This window comes from Carcharhinus amblyrhynchos, unplaced genomic scaffold (assembly GCF_965287045.1).
Source record: "Carcharhinus amblyrhynchos unplaced genomic scaffold, sCarAmb.v2.hapA scaffold_475, whole genome shotgun sequence".
NCBI classification, from domain to species: domain Eukaryota; kingdom Metazoa; phylum Chordata; class Chondrichthyes; order Carcharhiniformes; family Carcharhinidae; genus Carcharhinus; species Carcharhinus amblyrhynchos.
Genome location: NW_027650215.1, coordinates 24,131 through 39,788, shown reverse-complemented (window position 1 = coordinate 39,788; position 15,658 = coordinate 24,131). Strand labels below are relative to the sequence as shown.

The following is a 15,658-nucleotide window of genomic DNA, read 5'->3' as shown; positions in this document are numbered from 1 at the left end:
CTGTCTCCACCACACTCTCAGACAGTGCATTCCAGATCCTAACCACTCGCTGTGTGAATCTGTCTCCACCACACTCTCAGACAGTACATTCCAGATCCTAACCACTCGCTGTGTGAATCTGTCTCCACCACACTCTCAGACAGTGCATTCCAGATCCTAACCACTCGCTGTGTGAATCTGTCTCCACCACACTCTCAGACAGTGCATTCCAGATCCTAACCACTCGCTGTGTGAATCTGTCTCCACCACACTCTCAGACAGTACATTCCAGATCCTAACCACTCGCTGTGTGAATCTGTCTCCACCACACTCTCAGACAGTACATTCCAGATCCTAACCACTCGCTGTGTGAATCTGTCTCCACCACACTCTCAGACAGTACATTCCAGATCCTAACCACTCGCTGTGTGAATCTGCCTCCACCACACTCTCAGACAGTACATTCCAGATCCTAACCACTCGCTGTGTGAATCTGCCTCCACCACACTCTCAGACAGTACATTCCAGATCCTAACCACTCGCTGTGTGAATCTGTCTCCACCACACTCTCAGACAGTACATTCCAGATCCTAACCACTCACTGTGTGAATCTGTCTCCACCACACTCTCAGACAGTACATTCCTGATCCTAACCACTCGCTGTGTGAATCTGTCTCCACCACACTCTCAGACAGTACATTCCAGATCCTAACCACTCACTGTGTGAATCTGTCTCCACCGCGCTCTCAGACAGTACATTCCTGATCCTAACCACTCGCTGTGTGAATCTATCTCCACCGCGCTCTCAGACAGTACATTCCTGATCCTAACCACTTGTTGTGCGAAGAAGTTTCTTTGTGTCATTTTTACTGATTTTCCTCCAGTCAATCATCTGAAATCACTGTCCTTTGCTGCGCGATTCTTCCTGATGAGTGGGAACAATTCTCTCTCTCTCTGTACTCACGATTTTGACCACCTGTATCAAATCCTCACTCTACCATCTCTCCCGCAGGAAGTGCAGGCCCACCTTCTCCAATTCATCCCAAATTATTAACATGCAGCTGTTTCCAGCCCTGATTTAGGATTCATCCTGCCAAAAGAAAGCCTCATTCTTAACTCCAAACATTGACATTGAGGAAATAAGTAACAAGAGTTGCTTCCAGGAGTCGGTTTTGGGCAGGATGGGTGGGAGAGAGCAGTTAATAAAACTTCTAGTAATCTTGAGGTTCATTAATATAACTTATAAGAATAAGGAGGTGATGCTGAACTTATACAGATGCTAGTTAGACTAGAGGGGGCACAAGTGATTAGCAAAAGAAGCAGATATGATGTGAGAAAAACCTTTGAGCGGTTTGGGGTCTGGAGTGCGCTGCCTGGGGGTAGGTTCAATCGATGCATTCAAGAGATGATCAGTTGAATGTGCAGGGGTTAGAGGGAAAAGGCAGGGGGATAGCACCAAGTCATGCAAACAGGATGGGCCAAATGGCCTCCTCTGCACTGTGACAGTTCTGAGATTCAGTAAAGTCTATTAGCAATGAGAGAAGAATCTCTCACGTTCAACAATTTGCCGCTGGCTACTGTCAGCCTGTTGCCCCCTTTTGTACTTTTCATTCATTACCTCTCCTCCGGTTGACGGGTGCCACCACGTCATAGTCATCATCCTTCTTCTTGCTGCTCAGGTCACTGGTATTGACCGATACCGTTGCCCTGATTTCTTGCTGCGCCAGTTTCATGCGATCATACAAGACTTTGAAGAACTTCTCGGACTTCTTCAGCTCGTTGAGTTGATGGTGGAAAGAACGCTGAGGTTTGATAACAAATAAGAACTTGAGAATTCGGAGCAGGAGTAGGCCATTCAGGCCCTCCAGCCTGCCCCACCAGGAGTAGGCCATTCAGGCCCTCGAGCCTGCCCCACCAGGATTAGGCCATTCAGGCCCTCGAGCCTGCCCCACCAGGAGTAGGCCATTCAGGCCCTCCAGCCTGCCCCACCAGGAGTAGGCCATTTAGCCCCTCCAGCCTGCCCCACCAGGAGTAGGCCATTTAGCCCCTCCAGCCTGCCCCACCAGGAGTAGGCCATTTAGCCCCTCCAGCCTGCCCCACCAGGAGTAGGCCATTTAGCCCCTCCAGCCTGCCCCACCAGGAGTAGGCCATTCAGGCCCTCGAGCCTGCCCCACTTGGAGTAGGCCATTCAGGCCCTCGAGCCTGTCCCACCAGGAGTAGGCCATTCAGGCCCTCCAGCCTGCCCCACCTGGAGTAGGCCATTCAGGCCCTTGAGCCTGCCCCACCAGGAGTAGGCCATTCAGGCCCTCCAGCCTGTCCCACCAGGAGTACGCCATTTGGCCCCTCCAGCCTGCCCCACCAGGAGTAGGCCATTTAGCCCCTCCAGCCTGCCCCACCAGGAGTAGGCCATTTAGCCCCTCCAGCCTGCCCCACCAGGAGTAGGCCATTTAGCCCCACCAGCCTGCCCCACCAGGAGTAGGCCATTCAGGCCCTCGAGCCTGCCCCACCAGGAGTAGGCCATTCAGGCCCTCGAGCCTGCCCCACCAGGAGTAGGCCATTCAGGCCCTCCAGCCTGCCCCACCAGGAGTAGGCCATTCAGGCCCTCGAGCCTGCCACACCAGGAGTAGGCCATTCAGGCCCTCGAGCCTGCCCCACCAGGAGTAGGCCATTCAGGCCCTCCAGCCTGCCCCACCAGGAGTAGGCCATTCAGGCCCTCCAGCCTGCCCCACCAGGAGTAGGCCATTCAGGCCCTCCAGCCTGCCCCACCAGGAGTAGGCCATTCAGGCCCTCCAGCCTGCCCCACCAGGAGTAGGCCATTCAGGCCCTCGAGCCTGCCCCACCAGGAGTAGGCCATTTGGCCCCTCCAGCCTGCCACACCAGGAATAGGCCATTCAGGCCCTCGAGCCTGCCCCACCAGGAGTAGGCCATTCAGGCCCTCGAGCCTGCCCCACCAGGATTAGGCCATTTGGCCCCTCCAGCCTGCCCCACCAGGAGTAGGCCATTTGGCCCCTCCAGCCTGCCCCACCATAAATACTATCATGGCAGATCGCAACTCGGACTCAACCCCACTTTGCTGCCTGTTCACCAAAACCCTTCAACCCATCACTAATTAAAAATGTCTATCTCCGCCTTAAATTTACTCAATGCCCCAGCACTCTGGGGTCGTGAATTCCACAGTTTCACCATTCTTTGAGAGAAATAGTTTCCCTTCACCTCTCCTTTAAATCTACTACCCCTTATCCTAAAACTAAGACTTCTTGTTCTGGATTGCCCCATAACAGGAAGCATCTGCACTATGTCTACTTTGTCGATACCTGGTATCATCTTATACACCTCAATCAGATCACCTCTCATTCTTCTAAACTCCAGGGAGTATCGGTCTAAACTGGTCAACCTCTCTTCATTAGACAAACCCCTCATCTCTGGAATCAATCGAGTGAACCTCCTCAGAACTGCCTCTAATGTCACCACATCCTTAAAACTGTACACAGAACTCCAGGTGCAGTCTCACCAACGCCTTGTATAGTTGCAGCAACACTTCCTGACCTTTATAATCTATTCCTTCAGTTAGAAATGCCAAAATTCCATTCATTTTCCTTATTGCCTACCATATCTGCATCTCAATTTTCTGTAACCGATGTACTAGGCAGCCAGATCCCTCTGGATTGAAGTATTCCAAAGTCTCTCTCCCTTTCTTTTCCAGTTTCCCGGATAACATCACACTTACTTACATTAAACTCCATCTATTTTGGCTCAATCTATATCCATTTGTACATTTCTTATTTCCTCAGTGCAACTTACGATCCCACCTATTTTAGTCTCATCTGCAAATCTGCCTGTAGTACTTTCTATCCCTGTATCCAAGTCATTAATTCAGATTGTAAATAGTTGGGGTCCGAGGATCGACTCCTGTGACGCCCCATTATTTACATGTTGCTAACCAGAAAAAGACCCATTTATCCCGACTCTCTGCCAGTTAGCCAGTCTTCTATACCAGCTAATAAATTACCCCTAACCCTGTGTGAGCTTACCTGTGTATGAACCTTCTGTGTGGCACTATCAAACGCCTTCCTAAAGTCCAAATACACTACATCTACAGGTTCCCCATTAACTACTTGGCTTGTTACACTGTTGAAAAACTCTAGCAAATTAGTCAAACATGATTTACCTTTCACAAAATCACTCTGACTCTGAAAGATTGCGTTTGACTTTCCAAATGTCCTGTTATTACCTCCTTTATAATAGATCCATAGAAAATTCCAGCTCAGAAACAGGCCCTCCTTGTCTGTGTCGAACCATTTTTTGCCTAGTCCCACTGACCTGCACCTGGACCATATCCCTCCACACCCCTCTCATCCATGAACCCGTCCCAAGCTTTTCTTAAATGTTAAAAGTGACCCCGCATTTATCTGGCAGCTCATCCCACACTCCCACCATTCTCTGCGTGAAGAAGCCCCCCCCTAATATTCCCTTTAAACCTTTCTCCTTTCACCCTTAACCCATGCCCTCTGGTTTTTTTTCTCCCCTAGCCTCAGTGGAAAAAGCCTGCTCGCATTCACTCTATCGATACCCATCAAAATCTTATACACCTCGATCAAATCTCCCCTCATTCTTCTACACTCCAGGGAATAAAGTCCTAACCTATTCAATCTCTCTCTGTAACTCAGCTTCTCAAGTCCCCGCAACATCCTTGTGAACCTTCTCTGCGCTCTTTCAACCTTATTTACATCCTTCCTGTAACTAGGTGACCAAAACTGTACACAATACTCTAAATGTGGGTATGCCGGCGTTGGACTGGCGTAAACACAGTAAAAAGTCTGACAACACCAGGTTTTAGTCCAACCTATTTATTTGATAATATACTCACAAGCTTTCGAGGGGACTGCCTCACCTGACGAAGAGGCAGTCCCCTCGAAAGCTTGTGAGTATATTATCAAATAAATAGGTTGGACTAAAACCTGGTGTTGTCAGACTTTTTACAATACTCTAAATTCAGCCTCACCAATGCCTTATATAACCTTACCATAACACTCCAACTTTTATACTCGATTACTCCGATTTATTGACATTGGAAAGGGTGCAGAGGAGGTTTACCAGGATGTTGCCTGGTATGGTGGGAAGGTCTTATGAGGAAAGGATGAGGGACTTGAGGTTATTTTCATTAGAGAGAAGAAGGTTAAGAGGTGACCTGATTGAGGCATACAAGATGATCAGAGGGTTAGATAGGGTGGACAGTGAGAGCCATTTTCCTCGGATGGTGATGGCTAACACGAGGGGATATAGCTTTAAATTAAGGGGTGGTAGTTATAGGACGGATGTCAGAGGTAGGTTCTTTACTCAGAGGGTAGTAAGGGCGTGGAATGCCCTGCCTGCAGCAGTTGTGGACTCGCCAACTTTAAGGGCGTTCAAATGGTCAGTGGATAGGCATATGGATAACACTGGAATAGTTTAGGTTAGAGGGTCATTAGATTGGTTCCACTGGTCAGTGCAACATCGAGGGCCTCGGGCCTGTACTGCGCTGTAATGTTCTATCTATCTATCTATCTTATCAAGGCCAATGTACCAGAAGTACTCTTTACGACCCTATCCACCTGCGACGTCACTTTTAGGGGACTCTGTACCTTTATTCCCAGATCCCTCTGTTAAACTGCACTCTTCTGAGTCCTACCATTTAGCCTCTACGTTCTACTAGATTCAAATGAATTCTCAACAACAGATGCGAAACTAACTGGTCGATAGTTTTCTACTTTCCATCCCATCCCTTTTTAAAAAGGGGTGAGGAGTGAGTGGTTTGATTCAAGGTTGGGGCAAGTTGGAGTGGATGCCTTACCTGGATCTGGGTGTTGCCCCCTTCTAAGAGGGCAATGCCGAGCATGATGCTCTCTTCGAAGATCCTGGAGTTTTTGGTGTTGGTGATGAGGTCAGTGACCAGCTCAGATGCCCCGGCTATGTCGAGGTGACACTGAACATCAAATATTGAGACTCCCCCTTTGTCTGAGTCAGACGTCAAGCCACCTACAAAAACAACACAATCCAACACTTTCCGTGGAGGCTTCATTTGGAATTCACAGAATCGTTACTCGTACAGAAGAAGGCCCTTCGGCCCACTGTTGGCCCTCCAGAGGAATAAGTTAGCTCTGTGCCATGGCCTCGCTCCTGGCAATGACACCGGTAACAGCAGTGGCCCAGGCAAGCACAGCAACAATCAAATGGAGATTCAGCCCCCTCAGTAACTCTGGACTGGCGTCATGGGAAACTTTATCTCCATCCGAGAAAAGAGCTTCGGTTAACCGTCTGATCCAAAAGCTGGCACCTCCGGCAATGCGGCCCTGCCTCGGTGCTGCACTGGGGGGCGGTTATCTGAACCACGTGCTCAAGTCTCTGCCCCAAACGGGACTCGGACCCACAACCTTCTGGGTCTATATGAGCAAAGAATTGGCTTTCCATCCACAGCTGTGTAAACAAACCCTGCAGGTCAGAGATTAGAAGCCACCCATTTCATTCACAGGAAGGCAAGAATGTGGAGATTAACTTATTCCTTTATTTCATATGTATGTAACTAAACTTACTCCACGCGACCAACTTCTATCATTTTCAAATCTTATAATTTAACAAAAGGTCGACGTATTTACCTCCAGGTTGAGCAGATTTCCCAGCTGTCAGTGGGGCATTTAAGCTGCTGCTGTATCCTTCCCCTCTGTAGACACTGCGAAGGTTCCCAAAGTATCGATTCAGGAGAATCTTTCTTAACACTGCACCCTTTAAAAGAACAGGTTCAAATTCAACGTTAGAGAAGAAAGGATTTCAGAAAAAAAACACTCTGCCACCTTAGCGTTGATCATCTGGCGCACACCCGCGGTTGATGGTCAGCCAAACTTGCCGTAATTATGAAGGGGCTGGCTGTTCATGTTAAAACTATCACTCATTCTTCAGCACTTCAAGAAGGACAATATCATCAGGTTAGCAACTCACAGGACGTGGGCAGTTGCTCCTTCAAAAGTGCCCTCTGCACGTGTCGGGAGATGGACAATAATTGCAAGCTGTCATCTTGTCTCCGACCTGCAGGGTTTGTTTACACAGCTGTGAATGGAGAGCTAATTCTTTGCTCATATTCAAACCTAATAAGGCATGCCTTGAAAAGATCTTGGGCCCATTAAGTAATTTCAAAACAATTTAGGATTCACGATAGCTTTCAGCCCAGACATTGGTACAGGTAAACAAGCATGCATGAGTACTAGAACTTAGCACAGATAAACAGGACCGCTGACCCACAGAAAGGGTGACCAACGCCAGTAGAAAATTCAAGGCACACTTTGGCATAATTGGTGTGAGCCTGTAAGTGCTGGTAGCTGGAATGGAGGGGGAGTTACTGCCAGTGGTGAGAGCGGGAGAGGGGAACTGTTAAGAATTCAAAAAATTAATTAAACAAATAAGAATTTATTAAAAATGGACTGATTAATAACATACACACACACACACGTCCCACGTACACACACACACACACGTCCCACATACACACACGCACACGTCCCACGTACACACACACACACACGTCCCACATACACACACACACACGTCCCACGTACACACACGCACACGTCCCACATACAGACACGCACACACGTCCCACGTACACACACGCACACACGTCCCACGTACACACACGCACACACGTCCCACGTACACACACACACATACACACACACACACACACACGTCCCACGTACACACGTCCCACGTACACACGTCCCACGTCCCACGTACACTCACGCACACACGTCCCACGTACACACACACACATACACACACACACATACACACACACACACACACACACGTCCCACGTACACACGTCCCACGTACACACGTCCCACGTCCCACGTACACTCACGCACACACGTCCCACGTACACACACGCACACGTCCCACATACAGACACGCACACACGTCCCACGTACACACACACACATACACACACACACACACACACACACACGTCCCACGTACACACGTCCCACGTCCCACGTACACTCACGCACACACGTCCCACGTACACACACGCACACGTCCCACGTACACACACACACGTCCCACGTACACGCGCACACGTCCCACGCACACACACGCACACGTCCCACGTACACACACACACGTCCCACGTACACGCGCACACATCCCACGCACACACACGCACACGTCCCACGTACACACACGCACACGTCCCACGTACACACACACGCACACGTCCCACGTACACACATACACACACGCACACGTCCCACGTACACACATACACACACACACGTCCCACGTACACACATACACACACACACGTCCCACGTACACACATACACACACACACGTCCCACGTACACACATACACACACACACGTCCCACGTACACACATACACACACACACGTCCCACGTACACACATACACACACACACGTCTCACGTACACACATACACACACACGTCCCACGTACACACACACACACGTCCCACGTACACACATATACACACACACATCCCACGTACACACATACACACACGTCCCACGTACACACACACACACACACACACATCCCACGTACTAACACACACACACGTCCCACGTACACACACACACACGTCCCACCTACACACACACACGTCCCACGTACACACACACACACGTCCCACGTACAGACACACACACACACGTCCCACGTACACACGTCCCACGTACACACACACGTCCCACGTATACACACACGTCCCACGTACACACACACGTCCCACGTACACACACACACACATCCCACGTACACACACACGTCCCACGTACACACACACGTCCCACGTACACACACACGTCCCACGTACACACACACACACACATCCCACGTACACACACACACGTCCCACGTACACGCACACGTCCCACGTACACACACACACACATCCCACGTACACACACACATGTCCCACGTACACACACACACACACACATGTCCCACGTATATACACACACACACGTCCCACGTACACACATACACGTCCCACGTACACACACACACACACACACGCCCCACGTACACACATACACACACACACGCCCCACGTACACACATACACACACACGTCCCACGTACACACATACACACGTCCCACGTACACACACACACACATCCCACGTACACACACACACACATCCCACGTACACACACACACACATCCCACGTACACACACACACACATGTCCCACGTATACACACACACACACGCACACATCCCACGTACACACACACACACGTCCCACGTACACACACACACATGTCCCACGTACACACATACACACACACACGTCCCACGTACACACATACACACACACGTCCCACGTACACACATACACACACACGTCCCACGTACACACATACACACACACGTCCCACGTACACACACACGTCCCACGTACACACACACACACACGTCCCACGTACACACACACACGTCCCACGTACACACACACGTCCCACGTACACACACACGTCCCACGTACACACACACGTCCCACGTACACACACACGTCCCACGTACACACACACACACACGTCCCACGTACACACACACACGTCCCACGTACACACACACACGTCCCAAGTACACACACACACGTCCCAAGTACACACACACGTCCCAAGTACACACACACACGTCCCACGTACACACACACACACACGTCCCACGTACACACACACACACACGTCCCACGTACACACACACACGTCCCACGTACACACACACGTCCCACGTACACACACACACGTCCCACGTACACACACACGTCCCACGTACACACACACGTCCCACGTACACACACACACACGTCCCACGTACACACACACACACACGTCCCACGTACATACACACACACACACGTCCCACGTCCACACACACACACACACACGTCCCACGTACACACACACACACAGGTCCCACGTACACACACACACACACGTCCCACGTACACACACACACACACGTCCCACGTACACACACACACACACGTCCCACGTACACACACACACACGTCCCACGTACACACACACACACGTCCCACATACACACACACACACATGTCCCACGTATACACACACACACACGCACACGTCCCACGTACACACACACACACATCCCACGTACACACACACACGTCCCACATACACACACACACACACATGTCCCACGTATACACACACACACACACACGTCCCACGTATACACACACACACACACACACGTCCCACGTACACACACACACACGTCCCACGTACACACACACACACACACGTCCCACGTACACACACACACACATATCCCACGTACACACACACACACACGTCCCACGTACACACACACACACACGTCCCACGTACACACACACACACACACGTCCCACGTACGCACACACACACACACACGTCCCACGTACACACACACACGACCCACGTACACACACACACGACCCACGTACACACACACACACACACACGTCCCACCTACACACACACACACGTCCCACGTACAGACACACACACACGTCCCACGTCCACACACGTACACACGTCCCACATCCACACGTCCCACGTCCACACGTCCCACGTCCACACGTCCCACGTCCACACGTCCCACGTACACACGTCCCACGTACACACACACGTCCCACGTACACACACACGCACGTCCCACGTACACACACGTCCCATGTACACACACACACATCCCACGTACACACACACACGTCCCACGTACACACACACGCACACACATGTCCCACGTATACACACACACACACACGTCCCACGTACACACACACGTCCCACGTACACACACATGTCCCACGTACACACACACACACACGTCCCACGTACACACACACACACACATACACACGTCCCACGTACGCACACACACACACGTCCCACGTACACACATACACACACACACGTCCCATGTACACACACACGACCCACGTACACACACACACACACACACGTCCCACCTACACACACACACACGTCCCACGTCCACACGTCCCACGTACACACACACGTCCCACGTACACACACACGTCCCACGTACACACACACGTCCCACGTACACACACACGCACGTCCCACGTACACACACACGCACGTCCCACGTACACACACGTCCCACGTACACACACACACACGTCCCATGTACACACACACACACACATGTCCCACGTATACACACACACACACACACACGTCCCACGTACACACACACGTCCCACGTACACACACACACGTCCCACATCCCACGTACACACACACACACACGTCCCACATACACACACGTCCCACGTACACACACACACACGTTCCACGTACACACACACACACACACACGTCCCACGTACGCACACACACACGTCCCACGTACACACACACACACACACACGTCCCACGTACGCACACACACACACACACGTCCCACGTACGCACACACACACACACGTCCCACGTACACACACACACACGTTCCACGTACACACATACACACACACACACGTCCCACGTACGCACACACACACACGTCCCACGTACACACACACACACACACGTCCCACGTACACACACACACGACCCACGTACACACACACACACACGTCCCACCTACACACACACACACACGTCCCACGTACAGACACACACACACGTCCCACGTCCACACACGTACACACGTCCCACGTCCACACGTCCCACGTCCACACACACGTCCCACGTACACACACACGTCCCACGTACACACACACACACGTCCCACGTACACACACACACGTCCCACGTACACACACACGCACACACATGTCCCACGTATACACACACACACACACACACACACGTCCCACGTACACACACACACGTCCCACATCCCACGTACACACACACACGTCCCACATATACACACACACACGTCCCACGTACACACACACACACACGTCCCACATACACACATACACACACACACGTCCCACGTACACACACACACACACACACACGTCCCACCTACACACACACACACGTCCCACGTACAGACACACACACACGTCCCACGTCCACACACGTACACACGTCCCGCGTCCACACGTCCCACGTACACACGTCCCACGTACACACACACGTCCCACGTACACACACACGCACGTCCCACGTACACACACGTCCCACGTACACACACACACACGTCCCACGTACACACACACGTCCCACGTACACACACACACGTCCCACATCCCACGTACACACACACACACACGTCCCACGTACACACACACACACACGTCCCACGTACACACACACACACACACGTCCCACGTACACACACACACACGTACCACGTACACACACACACACACGTACCACGTACACACACACACACACGTCCCACGTACACACACACACGTCCCACGTACACACACACGTCCCACGTACACACACACGTCCCATGTACACACACACGTCCCACGTACACACACACACGTCCCACGTACACACACACACGTCCCACGTACACACACACGTCCCATGTACACACACACGTCCCACGTACACACACACACGTCCCACGTACACACACACACACGTCCCACGTACACACACACACACGTCCCACGTACACACACACACACGTCCCACGTACACACACACGTCCCATGTACACACACACGTCCCACGTACACACACACATGTCCCACGTACACACACACACACACGTCCCACGTACACGTACACACACACACACACGTCCCACGTACACACACACACACGTCCCACGTACACACACACACACGCCCCACGTACACACACACACACGCCCCACGTACACACACACACACGTCCCACGTACACACATACACACACACGTCCCACGTACACACACACACACGTCCCACGTACACACACACATGTCCCACGTACACACACACATGTCCCACGTACACACACACATGTCCCACGTACACACACACACACGTCCCACGTACACACACACACACGTCCCACGTACACACACACACACACGTCCCACGTACACACACACACACGTCCCACGTACACACACACACACACGTCCCACGTACACACACACACACACGTCCCACGTACACACACACACACACGTCCCACGTACACACACACACACACGTCCCACGTACACACACACACACACGTCCCACGTACACACACACACGTCCCACGTACACACACACACACGTCCCACGTACACACACACACGTCCCACGTACACACACACGTCCCATGTACACACACACGTCCCACGTACACACACACATGTCCCACGTACACACACACACACACGTCCCACGTACACACACACACACACGTCCCACGTACACACACACACATGTCCCACGTACACACACAGCAAAAAGGCACAAAAGTCCACAAGTTTTTAACTTATTCCCGGGACATGGGTGTCGTTGTCCTCGAGCAGGAATTTTTGGAGTTGCCCGAGCGAGGCTGTAAAATCCCGCTCCGTTTGGGGAACCGTGTGAATTTTGTGCTGACTACGTTGCAAGAAGTGGGACGATAAATTTGAAAAAAAACCGCAATTTTTTTTTTCTAACAATTACAAGAAAGGTGTGGAAGCTATTGAGAGGGTGCAGAGGAGATTTACAAGGATGTTGCCTGGATTGGGAGGCATGCCTTATGAAGACAGGTTGAGGGAGCTGGGACTCTTCTCCCTGGAGAGACGAAGGATGAGAGGTGAACATAGAAACAGGAGCAGGAGTCGGCCATCTAGCCCTTCGAGCCTGCCCCGCCATTCAATAAGATCATGGCTGATCTGAAGTGGATCAGTTCCACTTTCCCGCTTTCTCCCCTTAATTCCCCTGTCTATCAGAAACCTATCTGCCCGTGACTTAAATATATTCAGCGAGGCAGCCTCCACCACTTCAACGGGCAGAGAATTCCAGAGATTCACCACCCTTTGAGTGAAGAAGTTCCTCCTCAACTCCGTTCTAAACCGCCCCCCCTTATCTTGAGGCTGTGTCCTCTAGTCCTGCTATCCTTTCTGAGCGGGAAGAATCTCTCTACCTCTACCCTATCCATCCCCTTCATTATCTTATACGTCTCTATAAGATCCCCCCTCATCCTTCTAAACTCCAACAAGTACAGACCCAGTCTATTCAATCTCTCCTCATAAGCTAACCATAAGGTGACCTGATAGAGGTTTATAAGATGTTGAGAGGTATAGATCAGGTGGATTCTCGGAGGCTATTTCCCAGGGCTGAAATGGTCACTACGAGAGGACACAGGTTTAAGGTGCTGGGGAGCAGGTACAGAGGAGATGTCAGGGGTAAGTTTTTCACTCAGAGGGTGGTGAGTGAGTGGAATCGGCTGCCGTCGGTGGTTGTGGAGGCGAACTCGCTGGGGTCTTTTAAGAGACTTCTGGATGAGTACATGGGATTGAGGGTTATAGATAGGCCTGGTAGGTAGGGATATGATTGGCGCAACTTGTGGGCCGAAGGGCCTGTTTGTGCTGTAGTGTTCTATGTTCTACTAATTTGGAACACACAGCAGCACAATATACAACAGAACCTGCTACAACTATCTCTGATCATTAATCTGCACTTGCAACACTTTCCCAATAATTATTCTGCACAGAGGAAATTAAATCTGATGCTTAATAAGCAATTGAATTAGTTCCAGTTGGTTAATATGATTACCCACCCTGACTAAAGGAAACGAGACATGTCTCCTGGTGAGTGTGGGATATTACACAAATGGTTATTAATTATTTTGTGATCATTCATCCTAAAGTATGCACTGCTTTAAAGACTCGAGCAGCAAACCCACAGGGCAAAGAAAGATATAACAAGGAATAAAATCACGCATTCTACGGGTGGGTCCTCTGTCTGTTTGGACATAGAACATAGAATGTAGAACATAGAACATTACAGCGTGGAACAGGCCCTTCGGCCCACAATGTTGCGCCGACCAGTCTTATTTTTAAAAAAAAAACATTGACCCACTAATCTAAACCAATCCCTTTTCGTCCATAAACCTATCCACCAATCTCTTAAACGCCCCCAAACTAGGCGCATTTACAACTGCAGCAGGCAGGGCATTCCAGTCCCTCACCACCCTCTGGGTAAAGAACCTGCCCCTGACATCCGTCCTATAACTACCTCCCCTTAATTTAAAGCCATGTCCCCTCGTGCTAGCTTTCTCCATCCGAGGAAACAGGCTATCACCATCCACCCTATCTAAACCCCTAATCATCTTATATGTTTCTATAAGATCCCCTCTTAGCCGCCTTCTTTCCAGTGAAAACAACCCCAAATCCCTCAGTCTCTCCTCATAGGACCTCCCCTCCATACCAGGCAACATCCTGGTAAACCTCCTCTGCACCCTCTCCAAAGCCTCCACATCCTTCCTGTAATGTGGGGACCAGAACTGCACACAGTACTCCAAGTGCGGCCGCACCAGAGTTGTGTACAGTTGCAACATAACGCTGCGACTCCTAAATTCAATCCCCCTACCAATAAACGCCAAGACACCGTATGCCTTCTTAACAACCTTATCTACTTGATTCCCAACTTTCAGGGATCTATGTACACATACACCTAGATCCCTCTGCTCCTCC

The 15,658-nt window shown here is 51.0% G+C and overlaps 1 protein-coding gene across 1 annotated transcript in view; it reads right to left on the bottom strand.

Annotated features, from left to right (window-relative positions):
• The window catches only part of LOC145339460 (inositol 1,4,5-trisphosphate-gated calcium channel ITPR2-like), a gene marked incomplete at its 5' end in the record, with an annotated part of 111,379 nt that overhangs the window by 72,453 nt on the left and 23,268 nt on the right, over positions 1 to 15,658 (bottom strand). Inside the window, 3 exons of the mRNA XM_080183929.1 lie at positions 1,598 to 1,781; positions 5,810 to 5,994; positions 6,612 to 6,738. Coding sequence (XP_080040055.1) covers positions 1,598 to 1,781; positions 5,810 to 5,994; positions 6,612 to 6,738 — 496 coding nt within the window. The remainder of the gene's footprint in view (positions 1 to 1,597; positions 1,782 to 5,809; positions 5,995 to 6,611; positions 6,739 to 15,658) is intronic.